The following is a 26,833-nucleotide window of genomic DNA, read 5'->3' on the forward strand; positions in this document are numbered from 1 at the left end:
TATACCTTTTTTTTGTTGCATGTCCCTCAATAAAAAGCCAGTTCATAAAAAATAAAAAACTATTGCATTTTTAAAAGTGAAGAATTGAAAATGCAATGTAATGGAAGGACTTTTTATATATATATATATATTGATTGCAAATCTCATTAGCAGCTTTAGCCATTTTGGAATTAGAAATGCATGTTGCCATGTCCAACGTGGGCCTACTTCAAAAGGAAAATATAATGCACATTTACTTCAAATGCACATTTTTTTTGCAGGAAAATTATTTGTGTGCCCTTTTTCAGACTCCGATATTCCAAGATATCCAAACTGTTTTGTAGTATACTTTAATAATGCTAAGCAATACCAGAGGCCTGAATATATTTTTTTATCATAGCATTGAAGTGGTAACAAAAGGTAGCCTTAAACGAGAAGATATTCAACAAAACATAAATAGTTTATTTTTACGTTTTGTGAAAATGTGAATTAGAGAGTGAAACATTTGCATTAGAGAATTAAACCTGTCAATTTAAAAGGAAATGCATTGAGATTATGTGACACTTAAAATATTAATTTGAGAATTGTGTGAGCTGGATGAAGAAAATAACTGTTTGCATTGTTGTCCTAGCTGGTGACTATATTAATAAATTAAGAGTTTCTGATAATTTTTTCTTCTGAATTTAATACTAAATAAAAATGTTTCGACTTTTCACTTGTTATCAGTCATCCAAACCAACTATTTGTGTCCTTCGACACGCCTAAGCAAAGTTGTGCCTCCTTCGCAGTTTCCGTAATCAGGAAGTAACGCTTTGTTTACATCGCGGGCAAGTTAGGGGAAAATACCTCAAACCAGAGCTGTACAGTAGGTATTCTGTTGGATTTACATGCGTTACCAATATATGATCATGTTGATTGCACATATATAGCAAATGAGTTTGTAACTTAGAAGAAACCATTGCCCGCAGTATCAAGCACTAATTTAGCTAACGTTAGCTACAGTAGCTGGATGTTGTCCCCCAATGTACCAGGATCATTTAGCAAGCATGTGTTCGTTTGTCAGTTCAGCTAGATAACCTTGCCTAGGGTTTTGTATTAAGAGTAACATTTTAATTTCAGACATGGCCGACGACGTACTCTTTGCGTTCCTACACCTAGAGATGGTGTCCCATATTTACAAAGACCAAGCCTCAAGAGGGGAAATGGACAAGGTAACGTTAGGTTAAGCTCGTCACGTCACACATGACATCCACCCGACATACACATCAACAATTGTTTGAAAGATTGGTCATCATCAAACGGTGTGTTTGTCACATCGAACTATTTCTGTTTTCTTTCCACAGGATAGTGTGTTCACTCTGGAAGGCATGGGCTTCAGAGTAGGACACGGGCTTAGAGAAAGGTAGGACAACAGTTTCCACTATTGCATATGCCCAGTTGTACTGTATTTCAGTTTGACCTAAGTTCCACCTTTAAGTACTTTAGTATGAGTTTGTTTACCTGACTGAAATGTTGTTACCTAAATGGCATGCTCAATATACAGCACCAGTCAACAGTTGGAACACACCTACTCATTCCAGGGTTTTTCTTTATTTTTGCTGTTTTCTACCTTGCAGAATAATAGTGAAGACATCAAAACTATGAAATAACACACATGGAATCATGTAGTAACCAAAAAGGTGATTTTCATATTTATCCCATGTCGTTTCATTGGCTCTTTGTGAACTGTATATGCTAAAGCAACAACACATAGTTGTGGGCAAAATAACATTTTTTGTTGCCACTAGAGGGTAGTCTCTGCAAAATACTCTTCTGACAGCAAGCAGGTGAATTGTGTCAGTGCATTTTCCTTTGAAAAGAGAGCCCAGTTGAACATTATAGCAGTGATATCCAGCTCTCAAGTTGACTCTGTTATTATCTTGGGATATGATCTGTCTGCCCTACCCTGCATCAAAAGCAATACATTTAAGACATTATTATATATATTATTATATATAAGACCATGATTGAAGATGATGTTTGTACAAAATGATACTTTAAAGGGGCACTCTGCAGTTGCTACATTTTTGTACTTGTGAATGATATGTACCTATTTATTATTTAAGAGTATAATTTATAAATGCCTCAGCACAGTTCAACTGTTGTACCCCTTACAGAACCCAAAATATAAGATTAAATTACCCCAATGTTTGTAAATAAAGTAAACGTAAACAAACACTATATAGCCTTAACTTGGTTAAAACTATAATTTGGTATGGTCAGTCCTTGCATCCATAGCTGTATCTATGATTTTCAGAGTGGTTCCATTTCTCCAGCCCATCCCTCAGCTTTTTACCAAAACGGGCTGAGAGTACACTTTTGTTTTTATTACAACTACTGATTGCCGCTTTAAAACATTGTTTGATCTAGTTTGGTACTTCCTGAAAACAGGAACTTACCTCATCTCTTACTGTTCCATGAAAATGTTTTATGGATTGAAATGCATAATTCTGTTCTGTTTACGATCAGTGCCTCAGGCTCTAGAAAGGCTCTGTGTTCAGCTTTCAACATTTCAAAGGGAGAGCCACCTACAGCCAAAACCTCTGTTTTGTATGAAATTGTGCTTACATTTTTTTTGGCAAGTCAGTATAGAAAAATGATGATTTACAATGACGGCCTACCCCGGCCAAACCCTAACCCAGACGACGCTAGGCCAATTGTACGCTGCTATATGGGACGCCCAATCACGGCCGGTTGTGATACAGCCTGGAATCGAACCAGAGTCTGTAGTGGTGCCTCCATCACTGAGATGCAGTGCCTTAGAACACTGCGCCACTCGGGAGCCCCAACAGGACATGATTGATCTATTTGGCACAAAACTTTGTGATGGTCAAAATTGTTAAATACAGAGCAACATAATTAGCCTAGGTTAGATAAATCCTCTTCTAGTTTTTTTACTTGTCCGGGGACTTTTAAGAGGAAGGAGGATGTATGTAGGCTATGTGACTGGAGTGTGTCCCAGATATTCATTCCCTTGTGATCTTGGCTTCATTCGTTTTGACATCAAGCAGAATATTTTACAGTACAAACCCATTAAATATTCAACATGGAAACCTCTCCCTACCTCTGATGATAGGTTTTATACCCTTTTCAAAGACCCTGTCCTCTTCCTGATTTTGACATATCAGTCAAGTCAGGTTTATTAGTGCTCTCTTAAAACCAGCTTTATTAGACTGACACATCTGTTATGTAATTCTCTGTAAGATTTTGGCTTTGGTTCACGTTACTTGGAAATGTCTTGCCTTGCCCTTTTTAAGGAAAGGCATTCTTAGGATAAAGGGATTTGTCAGTACCTCCAAAACTTGTATTGCTCCCCTCAACATAGCCAAAGGTCGATCATTCCTTCACCTTAACGCGTCTTAAATCGCCGTATCCAAGCACATAGTCCACCTCGCCACACCGGGGCCTTCGCTTAAACGCCTTTTTTCCCCCCTTTGATGGAAAGAAACAAATACAGAATGCTTTGGCTTTAAACTAAGATGCACAAAGGAGAACGTAGGGCAAGACTACCCGGGGTGAGCCATTCACCGGCTCTCTTTGTGGAGATCTTTTACTTTGCCACAGGGAGAAGTAAATAAATGCTCTGAGCCAGATCTCCAGCTGTCTCACTTCTCCTTTCTAAAGCCATAAAAAGAGAGGCTGGAGCGAGGCGGTGTCTACTCCTCCATTCTAAAGCAGAGAATTAACTATGGCCAACTTCAAACGCCCCGTCTGGTCTGAATGTATGTTCAAGTAAACATCCTCCACAGTTCCACCTCTTCATTTCTTGTCCTTCCATTCTTTTATTTTCCTTCTGATGCAGTTCTCTGTTTTATTTGTTTTTTTTGGGGGGGGTGTTTCCCCAAGCATAACCACCTGTGCTGGAGCGCTTTCTTCCCTCAAGTTAAAAAAAAAATGTTCTTCCTGTGTTGTGTACTGTTTCTGTTTTATATTTCTACCTTATAGAGTTGGTTGTAGTGAATGTATTTCAGATTTTTTTTTTTTTTTTCAGGAAACCGGTTCAAAGACATATGCAATTTTTACTACCATGGTTGTTGTACTATGCGTACCTGTACTTTAATAGCTGTTATGGTCTTTAAATTGTATGTCCCCCCTCCAAATAAAGATCATTTTTTAAACTCTTCAATATATTCATCATGCCCACTGTGAAGAAAGTGGCACACTGTCTTGTGATGTAGAAGTTAGACTGATTCAACATGCAGAAAGTTAGGAGCCTGGCAGTGAGCCGAGTGTAATACACAGTGACCCTCCATTGTCCGTATGGCATTGTAATATTTTCAGAATTAACTTTTGTAATGTTTGCAACACTGATACCGAACTCTTCTTTTCTGACCATGAAAGGAAGTCCTGGGAGAAGTGAAAGGAAAACATATATTTTTTTAAAAGGGAAGATTATATTAATTAAAAAAAAAAAAAAAAAAAATTACATTTACCAAAGTCAGTGGGACAGAGACGATCTGGCTGACAGCATAAGGATCCTCTTCTCCAAACTGCAGTAAAATGGTCTCTGTCTCCAGAGCTTGATTGTGCTGGAGCAGTGAGCTTGTGGATAAGAGTGGGCAGGGAGCCAGCTGCTGCCCTGCATAGCGCTGCATGGCGTTCCCAGGCCTTCCCTGCATCACAATGTAATCAATAAAGTTACAAGAGGGGAAGAGGGGATTCTTTGGTTGTCCCACCACCCCTCCTGCACCCCCCTCCCCCAGACCCAGCCTGTAGAAAACACTCTCCTCATCATTCTCCTTTTCTCCTTCCTTTCTCCTCCCCCTCCTTCATCAGTAACCTCTTCACACACACACACACACTCATTTATCGTTCGAATTTGGATGATTTAATCTAAGTATGGGAACCAGAGCCCTGAAAACCGTCTGCAGCTGGGGAGTGAATGAGTGAACAACGTACTTCTGACACAAAAGCAGCCCCCCTTCCTACACCCACTGCCCCATAGCTGCAGGCTTTACTGATTTGTGCTGCCGTCACAAGTTCTCTCAAGATTCCACTCTTTGCTCAAGGCAAAAGAGAGATGCAGAGAATACTTTTTTTGTTGATGCTCATAGCTATGTTATTACACATCTCTCTGAATTCAGTGTATTTGTGTCTAATGATATTTCTTAGATTTTCTCTTCCAGTCACTATACTGACAGTAAAACAAGATGAGTTGCATCTTGATTCAATTAATAAACTAAATATTTAACAAATACTCATATCAAAATGTTGAAAGCTACATCAGAGAGGCTAATTTTGCAAGAGTAGTTTACGGTATGCAGAAAGATTTCTGTTCTTCAAACAGCTTAACTGTGTTATCCTGTTTGCAGCGTAGAGGGCTATATAACCCACATCATTGCTCCAGGTTTACCTCAAACTGTTTGACATTTGCGCTCTCCAAATTACTTTCCACCCATTGTTTCTCCAATAAATCATCCAGAAGGTTGGAATGAGGGAATTGGGTGGTGGGTGAGTATGGGGTCCATATCTCCAGGAAAGTAACAATAACTTTTAATTTACCACTCTTTCCTCAAAAGGGAAGATATGACCATTTATTTGTGGGTGAGAGAGGAAATCTGGCTGCAATACCAGGACGTCTGGGGAACTTTTTTCTCTTTTGCCGTTAGTGAAAGGATTTACAATTTCTTTTTTTTGTACGAGCTTGTGGCTAATCACTTCCCCCAGATAAAGCCCCTCTCTTGATTAATAGACAGGCAGAGACCATAGGAGGTTATCAAGGGGATAGGAAGGCAGGTCTTAGAGGGGGGGGGTTACCTGAGAAAAGCTTCGGAAAAGATTGTGTGGGCTGGGGTTAGTGTGGCAGTTCACTCATCAAAGGGTTCTGTTGCCGTTACAAAAACCTGCCCAGCCAAAGCCTGTGTTGTCAGACATCACTTCAGGCTATTCAAATTGGTAGATTGGTCTGTAGATTATTTGGGAATTACATTGCTAAATTCAGTTAAAACAGTATTAACCAATCCCAACACTGATTTCCCCCCCACAACAAATCTTTATCACCTGATGCATTTTGGGCCAACCAGTCACATGTAGGCTACTAAACCGACTCAAGCTAATGTGATTGTTTTGCCTTTACACAAGCTGAAAAGCTAATCGTGCCACTGCTAGGAATTGACAGAAAAGAGTTGTTTAGAATGACATTGTTTTCCTGAATCTTAGCTCTCGCACTATAAAGTTGTAGTCTTCGTCGTCATGAGCCACACGGGTTTGTTTACGTTGAACTGGGGTGGGGTCGCGTTAGAATCCCCCGGATTAAAGAGCACCTTTCTTTCAAATAAACCTTATAAGCGCCACTTTCTCAACTCCCGGACTGCAGTCACACACACACACACCCACATCCCTGACCTGACTCCGGTGCCAAGGTAATGCAGGCAGACCTTGTGGGTTTTGGGTTTCACAGAGCTCAGGGCTAACTTAATGGATTGTTTGGACAAATCAGACACTTTCCTTTGTCACACTTGTTTTTGTCCTTCAGGAAGACAACGCCCCAAATGCCAATGGCAAAGAAAGCTATGTCCAACTGGTATTTCATTAGAATGCCCATTTGGAACCTTCACAATTAGTTTAGCCTGCATGTATGCTGTGCTGTTGGGGAGGGATGTCTCAAAGCATTTGCAATGGTGACTTTTGAGGTTTGCAATTACTGGCTTCGAGGAGGCTATGTCGTTAACTGTTCGCGACACACAAAGGCTGATAACAAATCAACAAATCAAACGGTCTACCTCACCTTTCCCCACCACAACCTAATGAATTGTCTAATCCTTGGGACCAAATCTATTTACTATACCTACATTACTTGATATAACATTTGTTAAAGCTCTTAGTGGTTGAGAGTAAATGAACAGCTACCTGGACTTTCTGCTTTTCATCCTCTACCTACTTGTCAACACGAATTGAATGTGAGATTGTGTTGTACGTGTACATAGCACTTTAATCAATCACCTCACCAAACCTACATGTACATATTACCTCAATCAATCGCCCCAACTACCTCGTACCCCAGTACACTGACTCGGTACCGGTACTCCTTGTATATGGGGCGGCAGGTAGCCTAGTGGTTAGAGCATTGGACTAGTAACCGAAAGGTTGCAAGATCAGATCCCTAGCTGACAAGGTAAAAAATCTGGCGTTCTGCCCCTGAACAAGGCAGTTTAACCCACTTTTCCTAGGCTTTCATTGAAAATAAGAATTTGTTCTTAACTGACTTGCCTGGTTAAATAAAGGTAAAAAAAATATATATATATATAGTCTATAAATAGGCTCGTTGTTTTATTGGGTCACTTTTCATATCTATTTGTTAATTATTTTATTTTTTAACTGCGTCGCAGGGAAAGGGCTCGTAAGTAAGCATTTCATGGGAAAGTCTACACTTGCTGTATTCGGCACATGTGAAAAATACAATTGGATTTGAAGTACTGTTAGTGTAATAGAATGTACAGAATGTATAGTCTACTATATCTGGCCTCAGTGTGTCTGCAGCTTGAAAACATTCTATAGTGTCTTGTTAAATTCTCATTCTATTTGTTGCCTAACTTGCCAGCTCTGACCTACAGTATATTGATTTTCCACAGGCCATAGCCACCATGGTTCACTGCGACAGGCCCTCCCCTCACCAGAGTACTCACTGGGTCATGAGGGCTATGGGGGCACATGCTGCCCTCGGGATCAAACCTTTAGGCGGACAGATTAAAAAGGAGAGATTGGGTGGTTCTGCCCTCTCACCTTCCAAACCAGCTCATCATGGTAGAAATGTAGGTGTGTGGGCTTGCTCAACCTTTAAAATCAACAGTTTGATTTAAATCACGAGAATAAATATTTGTGTATAACCACCAAATGTCATTTTTTTCTCTCTCTGCCTCATACAAAGTTATCGCAGGGCTGTATGCATTTCATTTGCTTCAACATTGTCATTTGTGTTTTGTTTGCAGAGCAGCACAACAGACACCTTCCCTGTCTCTTCTCATCTCAGAACTGACACAGTCCTCAGTAGAAAGCCACATCCCCTAAACCCATAGAAGAGTTACTCTTGCTTATCCTTCAATGTTTACCTAATGAAATGTCGTGTCAGTGGTAATCCGGGCATTCGTGGCCAGTCGACCCCCATCGTGTCCTTCACAGCTGTCTCACCCTATGTCATCGCTGCTGGGATCCAATGGGCTACCCCCCAACAATAATGACCCCTTTGTCCAACCCCTTTACCTCCTCCTCTACCCCAACCCTCCCACCTCCACCCATTTGGCCTCTCCCCGGTCACAGAGCATTTGTTTGCCTGTCTTTGGCTCTAATGGATGCCTTTTTGCCTTCCATCTCTCTCCATGACTGGCCTTGTACCTTTGCCTCTTTGTGCGGGAGCACCACAGCACTTTTTTTGTGTTTAATTGAATCAACAGGATTGCTGTTTCAAGGAACGGAATGGCAGGGTGGGGGAAGTCCAAGGGTGGGGAAGAGGCCACCTGTGCTGTACCTGCTGAGCATGCCTGATGGGTGTCAGGGCCTCTGCGTTGGGCTAAATTAAGCCTGTGTGTATTTTGCTAACACTAATGGGACCCAGATGAATAGAGGAGGCTGACTGTTTTTCTAGTGTAGGGTGAGCAAGGAGAAAGATCCACTGGTGAACTCATTACCATGACCCAAGTTTTTTTCCCCTTTCTGGCCACACTGATTAATCCTGGGTTATGAAGGTCAACATAGAAAATATGTGACCGAATTACGATCTGTGTTTGTCATTAGGAGTCATTGAGGATAGAATACAATCGAACCATCTGTTTTTGAGTGTCAATGGAAAGTTTGAACGACTATTGACTTTCCTTTGTGAAAGCAATATTACAACCCTTCAGTAGCAACACTTCACATTATGCTTTGGGAAATTAAGCATATCATGACATACTCACCAACATGAAACAACATGAAATTTGTCCAACAATACGTGCGGCTCCTATAAAAATATGTTTTCCCCATAGGGTCGGCCTTTGCTTGGCTTTAACAGTGAGGGGATACGGAACCAAACAATCTCAACAACAGTAGGCCAATAAAGCAACCTAAACACACATCGACTCAAACAGACACGGCTGAGAGGCCATAAAACCATGATTTTCATTGTAGGCCTGGCAGAAACCTGGAAGTTGGGAAATGGTTAGCCAGCTAGCGGCCTGTTGATGCCTAATCATCTCAACATGTTCTGACCGAGAGCCCATCTGCCTTACCTCTGCCTGGGGGGTGGCTGGAGGTTTGGGTGGAGCGCACACCTCCCCCTCCACCGCCTCCCTCCTCCCCATCCGCCTCTCTCTCCATACCCTCAGGATTCACAAATCAGCCCAGTAACCAGATTATTTGTCAAGTGGCCTTAAGGAGGAACAAACAACAGAGCCTAAAGAGAGGGTGAGGTGTGGGACTGTTTTAGATTTTGGAGTTGTTCAAATTGGTGACCTACGTAGTGCTGGGGGTAGAGCAACACAGGATTGTGGGGGAGGGGATCTGTCTCTTTTTCTAAGCGTCCCCTCAGCCATACATGTTGTATATAGGCTTTTTTAGAAATTGTTATTGTGGGAAAGTAATGCTGTCGGAATACAAAACTGTGGTGCTCTGCGAAAAAGTGTTGAAATACTAACAAGGAAATTCCCTCGGTCTGAGATGCAGATAAAGAAATATAACTCGCTCTGTCTCTCTCACTAATTACTATAATAAATGGTCAAACGTCTTTATGAAAGAACAGTTTGTGTTCTCTCATGGCAGTGTGACATCTGATTCCTGCCCCAGCCCCCATGTGATTGTACCGATAACAGGGAACTCTGAAATGTCATATCACTCTAACCTGAGTTTCTCCCCCATCCATTTCCACTCTGAACCAGCCAAGCTATTTTGCTCCCCCGTGGAAGGACATTATATTCCAAAACAATACCAAGCACTAAGAGGTAGTTTTAGAAAAGCTTTACAATTGGGAGCGATGGGTGATGGGAAACGCACAAAAATGGTGTCCCTGCCGTTTAGGATTAACTTGCATATCTATATCTCATACATTCCATCGGTACATCCGGCATTCTTTCCGGTTGACTGGCAGTAATAGTTTTCCATTTCAGGACTCATACTAATACCTTATCACAATGGAAATTGATGAACATTTTATGGTAAACAAATCTTTGTAAACCATCTAATCCGTATTGATTATATTCCTACAAAAAAAAAAGAGAGGAAAAATCCAAGATGCCCAACTAGCTACTTTTACAAAAAAAACAAAAAAAAACGGCATTTCATTTGATACAGCCACATTTCCTTCAGAGGTGAATACAGGTAACTGCCAAAACAAAGGAAAAACAAACATAAAATGTTTTAATAGGGCTTTAGGCCACCGTGGGTCGCCAGAACAGCTTCATTGCACCTTGGCATAGATTCTACAAGTGTCTGGAACTCTACTGGAGGGATGTGACGCCATTCTCCAACAAGAAATGACATCACTTGTTATTTTGTTGATGGTGGTGGAAAACGGTGTCTCAGGCGCCGCTCCAGAATCTCCCATAGGTGTCCAATTGGGTTGAGATCTGGTGACTAAACTGACACACACGCACCCTTTAACCCCACTATGCTTCTTTGAGACCCCTCTTTCAAAGTCTCTGACATTTTTTCTTCTAGCCATGGAAGCCAAAATAATGGGCAACTGGGCATTTTTATGCATGACCCTAAGCATGATGGGATGTTAATTGCACCTCTCTGATTCAGAGGGGTTGGGTTAAATGCGGAAGACACATTTAGCTTGAATGCATATCAGTTGTGCATCTGACTAGGTACCAGGTACCCCCTTTCCCTAATTGACTCGGGAACCACACCTGTGTGGAAGCACCTGCTTTCAATATACTTTGCATCCCTCATTTACTCGAAATGTTTCCTTTATTTTGACAGTTCCCTGTACATTTAGAGTCATTAACAACTTTTGTTCTACACCATTTCTTTACAATTCTATACCATCTATTTCCCTCATTGAGCATGAGCCTCAGCACGGTACTGTAGCTGGATTATTTCCTTTAGAAGAGGAGCCCCTCTACAGAGCAGTGGTGGTGGAGGTGGACTCTTTGTTCACGTGACGGATAATCACAATCACTGTGCTCAGGCATGCACAGCCAGTCGCTCCTCAGCCGGCAGGCCAGCCCTAATTAGAGCAAGCCCTAAAGTTTGTTATGATTGGACGGCCGTGGTGAAAGGGAAGGAGCGGGAGACTGAAAGAGAGGGGGAGGGGAGGGGAGGGGGAGGGGGCTTGTTCACTGCGAGCAGATGTTCAGCAGCGTCCAAATAACTCCCGGGGCCTTCAGAAAATCCCTCACCGGCATAGCTGTGCAGCACCCTCAAGCCTCGTTCAATGGGGTTTTGTACAACAGGACGTGTTTAAAAAAAAAAAAAAATTCTCTCCCTCCCTCCCTCCCTCCCTTCCTCCCCTCTCCCATCTCCCATTATGCACCCACATTTCCATGCTTTTGAATGGCCATTAAAGAGTGGCCATAAAGGGGGCCAGCAGGGGCAGCCTTTGAAAGCGTATCTGCCTGATGTGAGGTAAGATAGGGCCCCCGGCGGGGAGCGGGACAGAGCGGACGGCGTGTGGAACACAAGGGCCTTCCTGTGGGTTCAGCGCTGGAAAATAGAAAACAGGCCCTCTGAGAAATGAAGAAAAGCACTGTCTCCCCTCTCATATCCAAAGATTAAAAGAAAAGATTTTTCCACTCTCACTCTACCTCCATTCTCCCATGAGTAAGGGGTTTGTGGCTAGGTTGTTGCAGCTGGTGTATGTCAACATATTAAAGCCAAGGCTCAAATGATATACTGACTCTTCACGAGTAAATTAAAATGTCCACAAAAATGAAGAGGTCAGGTCAGTATTGTCACTAAATGATTTTCAGTGATCTAAAAAGCATCACTTGATTAAAACGTTGCTCTAAATGCTCTGAAATCATACTCTATTAGATATTTATACATTTTCCTGCCATTACTGCAGATTGTGTGTTTGTTCCAATGCATTGTGGGAAAGTGTTTCATGCCCTTTCTGGTCCTTTTGCTATACTAGGCCTTTAACAACCGAGCTGACCCCTTGGATCGAGTTGCCAAGTACATGCCATTTGGACCCCTCACCATGACCTGCCATTCCCTAATGCTCTTTCAAAAACTCCACTTTTGTGAAGAGAGCATGCTGAGTAGTTTAAGGCCCAAATGCCTCATGTGGTTTTGCAATTATATCTGGCTAAACAAATCCAGTGAGAAGGACCATCAGAAATCAATCTTCCTCCATCCTCCCTTGTGCTTTATCTCATTGCCTTCACTGGATGGCACATCCTCTAACAACAAACCAGAGTGATTCTTGATAACTCATCCATAACCCCTGGGCAAACTTTGGAGTATTGCCAAACGTTCATTATCTTGTATATGGTTGTGGTTTTCTGGAGACCCGATCTGTCGGTCGAGCCGTTTGTTTGTGTCGGGGTAACCAGACTCCTCTCTGCTCCAGGGCTGGGGCTGATTAAAGTACACCCCCCCCCCCCCACCACTACCCTCCCACCCACCCATATCCCCTCAGCCTGTTCAGTGTCATACACTCTCATGCTCCCAAACATAGACAAACACACACCAACACCTTGGCAAGCAAGAGAGGTTGTGGTGGGGAGGGTTTTTACCTGTCATTCTGTCCTGACAGAGTGAATACCTCCCCTCAGGATGAGAGGTTGTTTTGGCTTGTCTTTAAGTAGAGGTGTATCACCTGCTATTGGCATCCCCTCAGGATCTCTCTGGCAGTTAACACTATCCACGGTTAACGCTGCGCACTACTCTCTTACAGAAGAATATAGGTCTTTAGACACCCCGCTAACATTACAATCCATAAAATACTACAGTTGGTTATCATCAAATCTTTGGCATAGCCATTTACAGTATTTTTACCCAATCCGACATAGAAACCACTGTTCACTCACAGCATTATGCTACAGTATTTTAACTATCGCTTTGGCTACCTGAGCACAAGCTGGCTCTCCGGTGTTCAGGCACAGATGTATGGTGTCAAACAGTGGACATCAGTGTGTGTGACACGTAATAACACGCAGTGGGGTTCATCACCTGCAAATGAAATCACAACAGATTTGCATTGGAGAGGACAAACAAACGGGGCGACCCGCTGTCACAGGGCTGTGTGCAAATGGCCCAGAGCCGAAGATCATGGGAGCCTGAAAGAGTAGGCTACAGGTGGTACGCCTCTGATTCCAGGCCCAGACTGTTGTTGTTTGTCTCATTAGCAATGAAGTAGGACTACGACTTGAAATAGGCCTCACAGAACAATATGAAGGAGACGCATCAAAAGGCCTAGGGACGCACTAGATAGAGCTGCCAGAGTATAGAACTGGTTGAGGGACTGTTATGTCCAACATACTTGGTCCAGAATATTCAAGATTTCCAGAAACATACTTAAGTAATAAGGCCCGAGGGGGTATGGTATATGGCCAATATACCATGGCTAAGGGCTGTTATTATGCACGACGCACCGCAGAGTGGTGTATTGGCTATCTACTATACCCCCTCAGGCCTTATTGCATAAGTATGTTCCTGGAAATCTTGAATATTCTGTACCAATTAAGTTGGACATGACAGTCCCTCAGTCAATATACCATGACTAAGGGCTGTATCCAGGCACTTTGTGGTGCGTTGTGCCTAAGAACAGCCCTCTGTTATATTGGCTATATACCAGAAATCCCAGAGGTGCCTTTTTTCTATTATAAACTGGTTAACAACATAATTACAACAGTAAACAAGTAGCTTTGCGTCATACCTGTGATATATTTAAGCAATAAGGACCGAGGGGTTGTGGTATATGGTCAATACACCACAGCTAAGGGCACGATGCAATGTGGAGTGCCTCGCCATCACGGTTGACAACTCCATTGTGTCCTCCTCCCAGAGCGCTAAGAACCTTGGCGTGATCCTGGACAACACCCTGACGTTCTCAACTAACATCAAGGCGGTGTCCCGTTCCTGTAGGTTCATGCTCTACAACATCCGCAGAGTACGACCCTGCCTCACACAGGAAGCGGCGCAGGTCCTAATCCAGGCACTTGTCATCTCCCGTCTTGATTACTGCAACTCGCTGTTGGCTGGGCTCCCTGCCTGTGCCATTAAACCCCTACAACTCATCCAGAACGCCGCAGCCCGTCTGGTGTTCAACCTTCCCAAGTTCTCTCACGTCACCCCGCTCCTCCGCTCTCTCCACTGGCTTCCAGTTGAAGCTCGCATCCGCTACAAGACCATGGTGCTCGCCTACGGAGCTGTGAGGGGAACGGCACCTCAGTACCTCCAGGCTCTGATCAGGCCCTACACCCAAACAAGGGCACTGCGTTCATCCACCTCTGGCCTGCTCGCCTCCCTACCACTGAGGAAGTACAGTTCCCGCTCAGCCCAGTCAAAACTGTTCGCTGCTCTGGCCCCCAATGGTGGAACAAACTCCCTCACGACGCCAGGACAGCGGAGTCAATCACCACCTTCCGGAGACACCTGAAACCCCACCTCTTCAAGGAATACCTAGGATAGGGTAAGTAAGGGTAGGTAATCCTTCTCCCCCCCAACAAGATTTAGATGCAAGTGGCTGTTCCACTGGTTGTCATAAGGTGTATGCACCAATTTGTAAGTCGCTCTGGATAAGAGCGTCTGCTAAATGACTTAAATGTAATGTAAATGTAGATATAGCCTTTAGCCGTGGTATATTGCTGTGGTATAACATGGCTTTCAGCCAATCAGCATTCAGGGTTCGAACCACCCAGTTTGTAATGTCTGATATACCACGGCTGTCAGCCAATCAGCATCCATGACCCAAACTTCCCAGTTTATAAAGAGAAAAAAAACTGGCCATTTTGCATCACAACTGTGGAAATTATTTTTAGAGTAGATGAATCATGTGTATTGGTGGGTATTACACTTGAAATATGTTTTATTTAACCTTTATCTAACTAGGCAAGTCAGTGAAGAACACGTTCTTATTTACAATGACGGCCAAACCCTAATCACATCCCACAGGTATGCTCTCTCTCTCTCTCTCTCTCTCACACACACACACACACACACACACACACACACACACACACACACACACACACACACACACACACACACACACACACACACACACACCACCACTCAGGAGAAGAGTTTTGGGACTGGGCTCTTCAGTGCCCTCCTGACACTCTTCCCCCTAAACAATCACACCATACCCTTCCCCCAGTCCCTTCCAGTCAAACCACTCCCCTTCACATCTTCAATGGGGGAGGAAGGCATTGTTAGCCCAAAAACATCTTACTCATTATGCACTAAAGCCCTATTAACCAAGCTGACCTAAAAGAGGCAAGGATGTACATCCACCTCTTCTCCCGGCCTTCTTTTCCTAGCCACACAAAACTCACCCACTCCCCCTGCTTTTGGACAACATTGCATCAAACATAGAAGCCCTTAATGCTCCGCTTAAACTCACAGATTGATGTTTACCACACTCACATGGTCTTTAGACCAGACAGTTTGGAGGTCTTGTCTGTGAGGTGTTTGCATTTGTCATGGTCCACATAATCTATTCGACAGCTAGCACAGTGGTCAGGGCTGTTCCCTTAAGCCCTATGTTTTTCAGTCCTCTTTTAATGGAAACCAGAGTCATGGGTTATTTCACTGTGATTATAGAACAGCAACGTCATTTTTGAACGGTTAAAATATTGCAGAATCACAATTTTCTTCCGTTTCCTATTCTTTGCGTTTGGCTCCAGAATTTGAAAACAGTCGTTCTTCTTCGTCTTACCAGGGCACATCACAATAGACATTGATAACGTACCAAAAATCTGTAATACCACTTTAATAAAGCATTACATTAAATTATGGTAATGAGGCTTAATTTCTTAATTGTTGTGACATTCATTTTTGGTTTTCTTTCAAGTTGTTTTTACAATTGATACTGGGGGGGATAGAGGATAGAGGAGCCTGTTTTGAACTCTGCTATAGTTTCCTTCATCTCACAAAGAGGACCTTTGATTAAAATGTGCTGCTGTTTCGAGAGGGCACAAACCATTGAGCTTTGGGCATAACCAAAACAAAGCTTTTCTTTCGGCATTGTCCTGTGCTCAAGTTATGTTACTGAAAGACCTTAAGTGCATGGACATAAGACCTAAGTCAGCTTGTTCACAAGTGCCCTTGTGTCTCCAAAAGCCCCTTTGGCCTAACTTAACCCTCTGTCTACCCCCTATTCCTCCTCCTCAGTCTGTTCTCCTTTCCCTCAACAAGGTGCGATGCTCAGTATAGCAAAAGGGGACCATAATGTGAACTAACAAGTTGTCACTGACTACATACTAAGAGAGATTGGGACAATGGGATAAGACTGCAATTGATAGGATCTTGCAACAGTTTCTTAGTGTTGAACATCCAAGATCATATACTATATGTCTGCCAAACATCCCCAGGACCATCTCCACTCACGCTGCGTCTGGTAGGTTTTTAGTCTGCCGTCCCTGACCACGCTACCTCTAAACCAACGTCTCCAATGCTGGCTGCACCCAATGTGTGACTACGTCACCCCTGCCTGCCTTCCGTCACCTCCAGGCATCATTGGCTTTAATGTCCGTATCTCTGGCCTGGGGGTGAAAACATTCAACACCTTCCACCTCTGAAATCAAAGGCCTTTCTCCAGGAGGCCTGTCGTCTCTGTATGTTTGAGCTCCAGTGGCTGATGCTACTGGTGGGCTCTGCCTGGTCTAGCCAACACTCGTTTATCTGACCAGGACCATAACTCCCCCGTGATCATGACATCAAGGTACTTCAAGATCCTCCTCCATATGGACACACACTCACAACGGGTTTGATGTTTTAATTGGGTGAGCCTTGAGGATGAAACTATATATTGATGTGTAGTATGAGATTTCCATAAGTTAATCATGTGGGCTACAGACTCCACAAGTGAGAAGGTTTGTGACTATAGCATGGGCTCCTGAGTGGCGCAGGGGTCTAAGGCACTGCATCTCAGTGCAAGAGGCGTAACTAAAGTCCCTGGTTTGAATCCAAGCTGTATCACATCCGGCCGTGATTGGGAGTTTTATAGGGCGGTGCACAACTGGCCCAGCGTCGTCCAGGTTTGGCCGGGGTAGGCTGTAATTTTAAATAAGAATTTGTTCTTAACTGACTTGCCTAGTTAAACAACGGTTTAAAAAGCATTGCCATGCTGGCCAATGTGGCCATGCATTTGAATGAGCATGTTATGGACACAACTTAGTGTTTGGATTCATTACATGTGTTCTTGGATGGTATGCAGAATGCTGATATTTTACATGAGGTTCTGTTGCTCATTGCAATGCACTGACATTGGTTTGAATTGCTACATTGCTATTGCATCCTATCATCTGCTCATTGATATTTATGTGAGGAGAAAAGCGCACCAACTTCATCTTGTCCAATTCGACCGTGAATAATGATGTGCTTGTGGCTTCTGGCTTCATCAAACTGCAACATATATCTGGCGTCTTTTGAGAAACGTATTCACTCAAAATCCAAAATGGATTGTACGGGAGAAATGTTATGTTGTCCAATATTGATGTTCATCAAAATGTTATTTGTTGTTTTGATGTGCTGTTTTGCCTGACTGGTATGCATCCAACTACTCGGCTGCACGGTGGGCCATACAGAGGGATGAGAGTTGGTGCGGGGGGGTGTGGCTATCGTATACAGTGTAGAGTTAAAACCACACGTGGACCAACACACGATTTGCAGTTCGTACAGGAAACTTTGAAAAGTTTGACAACTGGAGCGAACATACTTCCCCGTGTGTCCACGATGGAACCCCATCTCAAGAAAATGCCATACGCGCTTAATACATTTCTTGATTTGGAAGAGGTTATGTGCAAGGTAATTTTGGTGATTTTTATACCATTAAAAATAGCTACTTTAGTTAGCAAGTCTATGTTGCACATATCAACGGATGACTTTTAAATTCTCAAAATCCTGCATTCTATATCCATAGTTTTGCAATATACATAATTAGTTCAACTTGCCAACCAGTCTATTTCGAATGAATACCGGTAGTGAGTGAATTTGCAATGCTGCATTTTGGAACTGCAATATGGAGCCATTTGTTTTCATTTTGCAAGTTCAGTCCTCAGCTAGTGGTGTGGTACCTTTTTGGGTTCGTGATATCATGTTCGCCAGCTATGTTAGACGCAAATTGTCTGCCATATTTTCTAACATAATCTATGCATATAGTCGTGCAACTGCTAGTGACGCTGAGAAATTGCATCTTGTCATTAATTGACGTGCGTTAAGAACATGTTTCACTAGAAATGACTCAAACTATTGTTGGTTAACACTAGCTCGATTGCTCTTCAACTAAACATTCGTTTCCAACATACAATTGAAGCTTTCAGTGCACAAGCTAAACGTGGAGTGCCGATTTTATCCCATGTGTAGATTAACCAACGTGCATTTCAACGACTTTTTGTGCGCGCTTCAAAATGGTATTAGCTAGCTATAGTAGCGATATTCTGCTAACTTGTTAACTGAATCCAAGCAACTAGCTAGAGGTAATAGCAAAACTGAGAAGTTGCATTCGCTAAAGTCACCCACAGTAGCCTTTCTTGCACATTTAACAATTGGCCATTTGCGAAGTAAATCTTACAGCACCTAACTAGATGGTCGACTGAGTTGAACTATGCTGTTTCTTTGGGCATTTGAAAGTATAATCCTTGCAAAGTTTATCATGCTCATGTTAGGCCTTTGGACAGAATGGAACAGTCTCAGTTGATTGACTGTGCTAAGTTTCCCTTGGTTTTTGCTATTTCCTGTCATTGTTTTTATGTAGAAGTGGGTCCTCCAGATGAAGTTAACATGAGATGCTGTTCTTGGCTTAACATGGTTTGTTGTCTAAAGAAAACTAGTCATTATTTTGTTTAGAAAATGTAGATGTATGTATAAGTTGTTGTTTGTTTTTTTTTCTCCCCTTTTTCTTACTGTCTATTTAGCAGCTTCTGAGCCTGGACCTCCGGGACGCATCCAAGCAGTCAACATTCCCAGTGAGACCTGTTGGTTACAATAAGCCCTGGACCCCATGTTCCCTCTCTGCATCTAGCTCTGCCCTCTCTACTCACGCCACAGAAAGTGCAACCATGACCTCCAGCCACTGGGGGCAGAACACAGAGGCCTCACTCCCATCAAGATTGAAGATGTCATTCTGGGCTGAGCGCTCTGTCAGCATGGTGGAGCCCAGCACGTGCACCCTGGGCTGGGCCTCTACAGAGCCTAAACATCCCCCAGCCTCTCCTATTGGTGGCCCTGTCTCTGGGTCTCCCACCTCCTCACGCTATAAGACTGAACTCTGCCGCACATTTGCTGAGAGTGGCATCTGTAAGTACGGGGGGAAGTGCCAGTTTGCCCACGGCTTTGATGAGATGCGTGACCTCAACAGACACCCCAGGTACAAGACTGAGCCTTGTCGCACCTTCCACACCATTGGCTTCTGTCCTTACGGCATCCGCTGCCACTTTGTTCATAACAATGAGGACGACCTGGGCCCTGGTCCTGCCAGACCTGGGCCTGGTCCTCAAACCCCCCAAACCAGACGACCCCCTCTACTTAGGCAGAGCTTCAGCTTCGGAGGTTTCCCCTCCGCCCCTCCACAGCCCCTGGAGCACTCCCTCCCCCACCCCTTCCTCCTTGTGCCTTCAGTCTCCCCTCCCACCTCATCTGACATAACCGACCTGCTCTCCCACACCTTCTCTGAGGTGGGCTGTGTCTTTGAGCCGGCCCATGAACTCCAGTCTCAGTTTCTTCCCTCTCCTGACTCAGGCTGTTCCCTCTGTGGGCTGTCCCCTGTGCCTTCCCAGAACCCCTGTACCTTATCAGAGGGCTGCAGCCTGCAGCAGAGCCAGAGTCCCCCCTGTGGGCCTGCTCTCAGGGCCAGGAGCCTCTCCTATACCTCCCTGTCTGACCACGAGGGTGGGTGTGGCAGCTCAGCCAGCAGCCTCAGTGGGTCTGACTCCTCTGGTCCAGATGGGTCTGGTCGGCGGCTGCCTATCTTCAGCCAGCTCTCAGTGCCTGACGAGGGCTTCAGCAGCGAGTTCTGCAGCGGCACTAGCTTTTTCCTCTAGGTAGGACTTGCGTCTTTTTTTTTTTTTAAGAACCATGACTGCATACTATTGTGTACCTAATGTATTTTTACGGGCAGATGCTTGACGCAGAAATGTGCTTCAGTTAAGCTCAAGCGAAATTAAGCTGTACAATTTTGAGGTACAAGTTGACAACAAGGCAAGGTGCCAGAGTTGCATTGCACTGACTATTTTGGAGAGAGAAAAATAGTGTAATCAATGTTATTGCCCCTGGAAGTCCTCCATTCCTGCCACCTGCAGTTGTAAGAAGTGAACTAGTCATGTAAATGACAGTTTGAGAAGCAATTCATGAATCTTAGAATGTAAAAAAAAAAAAAAAAAAAAGCCAAAGACAAGGACACAATGCATCTCTGCCAAGTTAGATTTACCCCTATGAATGTTGGTTGACTATTGTGATATTTGTTTCTTTATTGTATGTACACTGTTCTTCTGACTGGGCTTAAGAAATGGACCTTTCCAAAAACCCACTAGTTTTTTAAAAAATGACTTCAGTGCCTGTAAACTTTTACAGTTTCTTTTATTTTTTATGTTGTTGTTGGAAACTGCAATTTTCATTGTTATTGCAGGGGGACCTTGGATTTTTTTTCTCTCTATTTTAGATCAAAGCTTAAATTGGTTTCCTAACTTTACTTAGCAAGGTGGCTTGTGAGAATGAATAATTTGTTTTCTCACTTGTTTCTGTAATCTCTGCAAATGTTTGAAGTTGTATGAAGACGTTCTGAAGACTCACCGAGTGTCTGTCCCTTGTGTGGTAGACTGCACGTAAATCCCACGCTGAGCAGAAAAATACATGTGCATGGCAAAGTGATATGATTCAACTGGGTTGCCGTTGGAATCTGATTCTATTGAGTTGGACCTAAACGGCACCTGGTTCAGTAGATTGAATCGTAGTGTCTTTCTAGAAGTCCTTGGGGAGATCTAATGGTAGATGGTTTGTATCTGAAATGTTTTGGTAGTTGGTTCTGAGTGGGTACTTTTTTTTTTTGCATTCCATTGTATTTAAATACCTTTTTGACCAACATGTTTCAAGCTTGTTTAGTGATAATGGAGAATCTTTAGTAAATTAAGTTTAATTTATTTTAATGTATTTATAGAACTTTTTGAGTTTGTATTAAGTTTAATATATTTTTTGTTGTACTGGAAATAAACTTTTTTTTAAACATTGTTTAATCTTACAATTAATGTATTTCCTCTGCCTTCAAGGTGGTTGGGGGAATCTGCCCACAATGGTGGCTTCTGTGAAATGCAGCACTACATTTACAAAGACTGAATTTTGTCATGGAGCCGTTGTTGTTTTTGCAGAATATCGACCAAATTCCCAAATGAACATCAGCCTCTTCAAATTCTGCTGAGTCGCACCAAATAACTTGTGTATAGCACACTGAGAAACTTTTGGTTTGTTTGCCGACAGCATCCTGGCGTGCTAACCTAGTTATAACACAGCTACACTGATTTTCTTTGGAACTTATGTTTCAATGTAAAGCAGCTCAATAGAAACACGACCTGTTGGCTACTGTAACGGGACTACTCTTCTATAGTTAGTCTTTTTGTTATTCAGAGTGTGTGGGGAGTTCTGTGTGTGTGTGGGGGGTGGCCAAGCGGATCAGATTTCATATGGAGATAAGATGGCTTTTGTTTCATCCCTAATCTTTACACCCCTCTGCTCACTCCCTGCATAGCAACAAAACTGAATGCCTTCAGATGACAGCTGACGCCTGGCCAAACCACTGCTGTGCCGTTTGCGGGGCTGCTATTTTTAAAGATGACGACAAGCTAATAGTTGCTCAATGTGAAACGGAGTGACACATCTCTTTACTTGAGTTACTCTAGGAGCAGTTAGGCTTCCATCTCCCTTGAGACAATGACTTTAAATGACCATGTTGAATGATACCCAATAAGTGTTCCTCATCTTTAATAGGTTGATCAGTTGCCCTCTATCTCCAGTGAGCTTCATGGGTCACCGAAATGACAAAGAATCGGAGCACAATAAAACATATTTAAGTCAACCCACAGCACCGTTAGTGGTTCGCGGTTCAGTAATGAGAAACTGATAGTTCATCATTCCCTTGTCAGCGTGACAATGGGATGGGGTGGCTTCCATTGAGGAAGGCGTGGCCGGGAATGGGTTAAAAATGTTGCCTGTTCTCCATTGTTGGACGGGGGATTCTCCCACGTCGAGCCCAGTGAGTTTGTACAAAGACGGGCGCATTCTCACACAACCACAGAGCAGATGGCTACGTTCACGGGTAACCACTGGTCAAACATATGCTCCTGGATAGAAAGGAATATATTTTAGAGGGAGGGAGGAGAGGTTAATGTGTCCATGCCTCTCAGCACTAAGAAGGGCTGGGGGAAAAGGTCTAAACGTTAATTAATACAGAAAGTTTTCCAGTGGCTCACCCCGAAAGGCCTGGTGTATCCTTGTGGATGCTGCTGTTTTTTTTGTTGTTGCTGGGAAAAGTTATTTTCTGTTACTTTACTTGTGGTGTTTCATTGCGGGAAAAGCCTCCTGGTCACAATTGCTTGTAATGTTACTTGGCACCCTATTGACGTGCTCAGAAAGTGAGCTGAAACGTCTGTATATTTCCAAGCCATGGAAGCGCTTCACCTGTTATATTTTTAGTCAAGGCTATTTTCCACTGTTCTCAGCATGTCTGTGTTATTTTTAGTGCTGCATTGATATTGATTACTACATTGTTGAGTTCGGAGCTTGCAAGAAAGGCATTTCACTGTACTTTTTAAACATTTATTTTGTTCTTCTTTGCACATAAAATAGCAGTAAGGATGTTCGCCACCAGAGGTCAGTAAAGGCTTGTTTAGTCTGATCTACACTGCTACTGATTCTGCTGTGCCTTGGGCCTAAAAGAGAAAATCAACTGCATCTAGGGGTCAGCATTTACATGTTCACCAATGCAAAGCATACACTTACTGTTGTGTATATATAATTGATATATGATAATTTGCTTACAGCTGGTTGTGGTTCAGTGAACTTTACATGCCCACATGGGTATGTTTTTGATTTATGGGGATTTTTGCATATGGATAGTATTTCTGTTATCTCTTGATCTGTGTATGGCACATTCTGAAATTATTTAAATATCTAAAAGGTAACTATTTTAGTAAAGCATGTTGAAAGAATATATCATGTTGAAATGACTCACAACCCAACACTTTTGTATGTGCTCTAGAGTCGCACAGTTCCCCTTTATAACAGTACATACGCTCCACCAATGGAATTCACCTTTGGGTAAAGCACGACTGGTACTAAAGCAACACCCGGGCTCTGACTTTTAGCCATATATGTATTTTTTGCTACTTCCTGTCACTTCCCATCACATGATTGGTCAGTATGGTGGCGGTTAATGATCCTCTGAGCCCTGTCCAGTTGGTGCCAGCCTGGCGCTCACAGACCCCATTGCCTTAGTTTCACTTCCTCTTCCTGCTCTGCTCACTTCCCCTCACGGACACGCACCACAGGCTCACAAAAGAGGAAGTGGCCTAGGCCATCGCCATAGCTCAGCCAAAGATGGTGGATAAATGAAGATAGTTCACTCAGGCCGTATCCCTGCAAAAAAATGTCAGTTCCTGTCTTCTTAAAGGGTGTCTCTCCCATAGACACCAACGCGATAGCAGCTGGGTCTGGTCTACTTAGTTCATTGACTTCCATTGAAACAGAAAAAATGAGGGAGTGGGATATCTCGCTTTGTCTTCCGTCTCTGGCTCAGCTATTTGCAATGTCTTGGTTTTATAGACCAATAGGATATACAGGCTTCACAGTGAAATGCTGTTTTAGACCATCAGTCAACACACTGTAGTCATGGCTGGAGGTTAGAGTCGTCTATCTCTTTCTGAATTGTCCTTTTAGGTTATTCCTGTATTCCCAACCAAATACCAGAGGCACCTCCCAAGTTAGTTTGTGTACCGGGTGTCAATAAGTGTGGCCTTTTTCTGCACCTTGAAAATAATGTAACAGGGTAGGAACCAAAGTTAGGTCAGTGTTTCCCCTGGGACCCTAATTAGTGGTAAACAAATCATGCCTTAGACCACTTCAGGTGAGAGCTTTCAACTGAATGTCAAATGTAGAGTATGTGTTGTTGATGTACAAGTCCATTATTTGAATGAGGGTAACCATTTTAGAGAGTAAATATTAGGGGTGTGGTCAATTGTACTGAGAAGGTATGGGTTGAATTTGGTTATCAGTGTTTATTTAAGTTTGACAAATTCACAAATGTTTATTTACAATGTATGCCAATGCAGTCTTTGGAGAGACTCAGATGGGGGTCCCAGCAGTGGTTTGAATCCAACTTCTCAATATCAAATAATTTTGGGGTAACAATTAAATACCTTACTGTGATTGGTTTCAATTAAAGTGGTAAAAAAAAAATGCTTCTTAGCAAAGAGCAATTTCTCAAGCAGGAATTTTGCCAGGACTGTCTAGGAGTGTCTGAGTGGGGAGGGGAAACTGAAAACTAGGTGTTATTGACAGAGGTTTGAAACTTTCTTTCTTATTGGTCTAATGACTAATTTACATCCTGGTGATGTCACCAGGCAGGCCAAAACTCCACCCCATCAAAACAGGAAGAAACAGAAAGAAATTATATTTTACAATTTCGCAGTATTATTCCAACCTCATAGTGTGGAAATGTATATAAAACACAGGAAATCATATTTTTGACTGCGCTGGGCCTTTTAAAGGGAAACTCCACTCAAAAAACATTTTTTTCCTTAGTCCACTCTTGATACAGTCCTAATATGTTTTGCTGTCAAGTTTTCACGATATTGGACTTTCAAGAAGCAAAGTGTCAATGACCACATCACCATGTCGTGTATTTAAATTGCTATATTATTTACTGTTTATGTTTAAAATGGAGTGGCTAACTGAGTTCTCTCTTCTTTCATCAGAACTTGTCACTGTTTTTGGTAACCCAAAGGAAACCTGGTGAAGAACTGTGGAGATGAGATGAAGGGCAGTGGCCTGTCATGGAAAAACATCCCCCAAAAATCTAAATATCAGCAGCAGTGGCGCTTTCTTGTGAAAGCCTTATGTTCCGTATAGGAACGAAGAGGATTAAGGATCTCTACAGATCTGTGTCCCGTCCACGGGACGGTTGAGCTAACGTAGGCTAATGTAATTGGCATGAGGTTATAAGAAACAAACAAAAATCCCAGTACATAGACATATCTGATGTGTGTAGAAAGCTTAAATTCTTGTTAATCTAACTGCACTGTCCAATTTACAGTAGCTATTACAGTGAAATAATACCATGCTATTGTTTGAGGAGAGTGCACAATTATGAACTTGAAAATGTATGAATAAACCAATTAGGCACATTTGAGCAGTCTTGATACAACATTTTGAATAGATATGCAAGAGTTCACTGGATCACTCTAAAACTTTGCACATACAGTGCTGCCATCTAGAGGCCAACGTCTAAATTGCGCCTGGGCTAGAATAATTCATTATGCCCATTCTCTTGCATTTCAAAGATTTCTTTGTATTATCTTTTACCAGATCTAATGTGTTTTATTCTACAACATTTGTTTCACATTTCCACAAACGTCAAAGTGTTTCCTTTCAAATGGTATCAAGAATATGCATATCCTTGCTTCAGGGCCTGAGCTACAGGCAGTTAGATTTGGCTATGTCATTTCAAGCGAAAACATTTTTTTTTAAAGGGGGTGGATCCTTAAGAGGTAAGTATGTTTCTCGTAATGTTCTCGGGCCTGCAAAAAAATGGAATGTTGAATCTTTCATTGCAAATCCATATTGCTGAATGATTCCCAAGACTAAGATTGTTACAAATGAGTGTGTTCACTGTAACCAAAAAGAGAGAGCACAAATACTTAAGGAATATAATTTCCAAGGAATATCTTGTCAGTATTCTCAGTTATCCGGGTTGACATGGTCATTTATCAATATCAGCTGAAGGATCTGGACAACGGGCCTGTTGATACAGAGAGAAAACGGAAATGTTTTTTTTCCACCGGACTCCACGATGCTCCACTTCAATAGATAAGTGAGTGAAGCTTCCTGGGTGACGCAAACCCTTTTTTTTTTTTTTGCAAACATTTGCAGTTCTGAGAATTTCATGGGACGAATGGGGGTACGTGTTGTTGTCAGCAATTACCACTGGGGATACATTAAGTCGTAGTGAATTGAGATCAACCAAATAATGCATTTTTGCGTTAACTTTCCATGTTGTGTTAGTCACGCTCATGTCACTCTCCAATTATTTTACACAGCCACTTTAGCCGGTGTGTGCAAGCGCCGCCGGAAATGGCAGCAAACTCACAGCGAGTGAATTAGATTGACTTATTTTGAAACCCAACGGAAGTTCATTCACACGTTCATAGTATAGTGTACCTACTTTATACTTTGAAAACCACAAATATTTAGCTTTTCAGAGTTTCCTCACATCAGATGTACACGTACAGTAGTGTACAATCCATTGAGAACACCTTCTTAATATTGAGTTGCAACCCCCTTTTGCCCTCATAACAGCCTCAATTCGTCGGGCCATGGACTCTACAAGGTGTCAAGTGTTCCAGAGGGACACTGGTCCATGATAACTCCAATGGCTTCCCACAGTTGTATCAAGTTGGCGGGATGTCCTTTGGGTGGTGAACCATTCCTGATACACACGGGAAACTTTTGAGCGTGGAAAACCCAGCAGCGT

General features: G+C 42.8%; 1 protein-coding gene across 12 annotated transcripts; it reads left to right on the forward strand.

The window, feature by feature from the left end:
* The first annotated feature begins 708 nt into the window (after positions 1–708).
* Positions 709–25,490, forward strand: LOC118385588 (mRNA decay activator protein ZFP36L1-like). 12 transcript variants are annotated; one of them, XR_004826066.2, is made up of 5 exons: positions 736–844; positions 1,099–1,190; positions 1,323–1,381; positions 1,596–1,658; positions 25,059–25,490. XR_004826066.2 is itself a non-coding variant. In XM_035772849.2 (4 exons), the coding sequence occupies exon 4, from the start codon at positions 19,158–19,160 to the stop codon at positions 20,136–20,138; it is 981 nt and encodes a 326-aa protein (XP_035628742.1). In that variant the 5' UTR covers positions 709–848; positions 1,099–1,190; positions 1,323–1,381; positions 19,017–19,157; the 3' UTR covers positions 20,139–21,321. The 12 variants fall into 12 exon arrangements, 7 of the variants coding, with proteins under 7 accessions (XP_035628742.1, XP_052381354.1, XP_035628737.1 ...); XR_004826064.2 differs by lacking the exon at positions 25,059–25,490 and adding an exon at positions 7,590–7,852; XR_008142840.1 differs by lacking the exon at positions 25,059–25,490 and adding an exon at positions 4,010–4,144.
* The last annotated feature ends 1,343 nt before the right edge of the window (positions 25,491–26,833 follow it).

The sequence above is a fragment of the Oncorhynchus keta genome, chromosome 1 (assembly GCF_023373465.1).
Source record: "Oncorhynchus keta strain PuntledgeMale-10-30-2019 chromosome 1, Oket_V2, whole genome shotgun sequence".
NCBI classification, from domain to species: Eukaryota; Metazoa; Chordata; class Actinopteri; order Salmoniformes; family Salmonidae; genus Oncorhynchus; species Oncorhynchus keta.

Coding starts and splice junctions, on each gene's coding strand:
- LOC118385588 (XM_035772818.2), top strand. CDS start 17,689: ATGAGAGTTGGTGCGGGGGGGTGTGGCTATCGTATACAGTGTAGAGTT. Junction 17,905..19,013: donor TGGAAGAGGTTATGTGCAAG/GTAATTTTGGTG, acceptor CTGTCTATTTAG/CAGCTTCTGAGCCTGGACCT.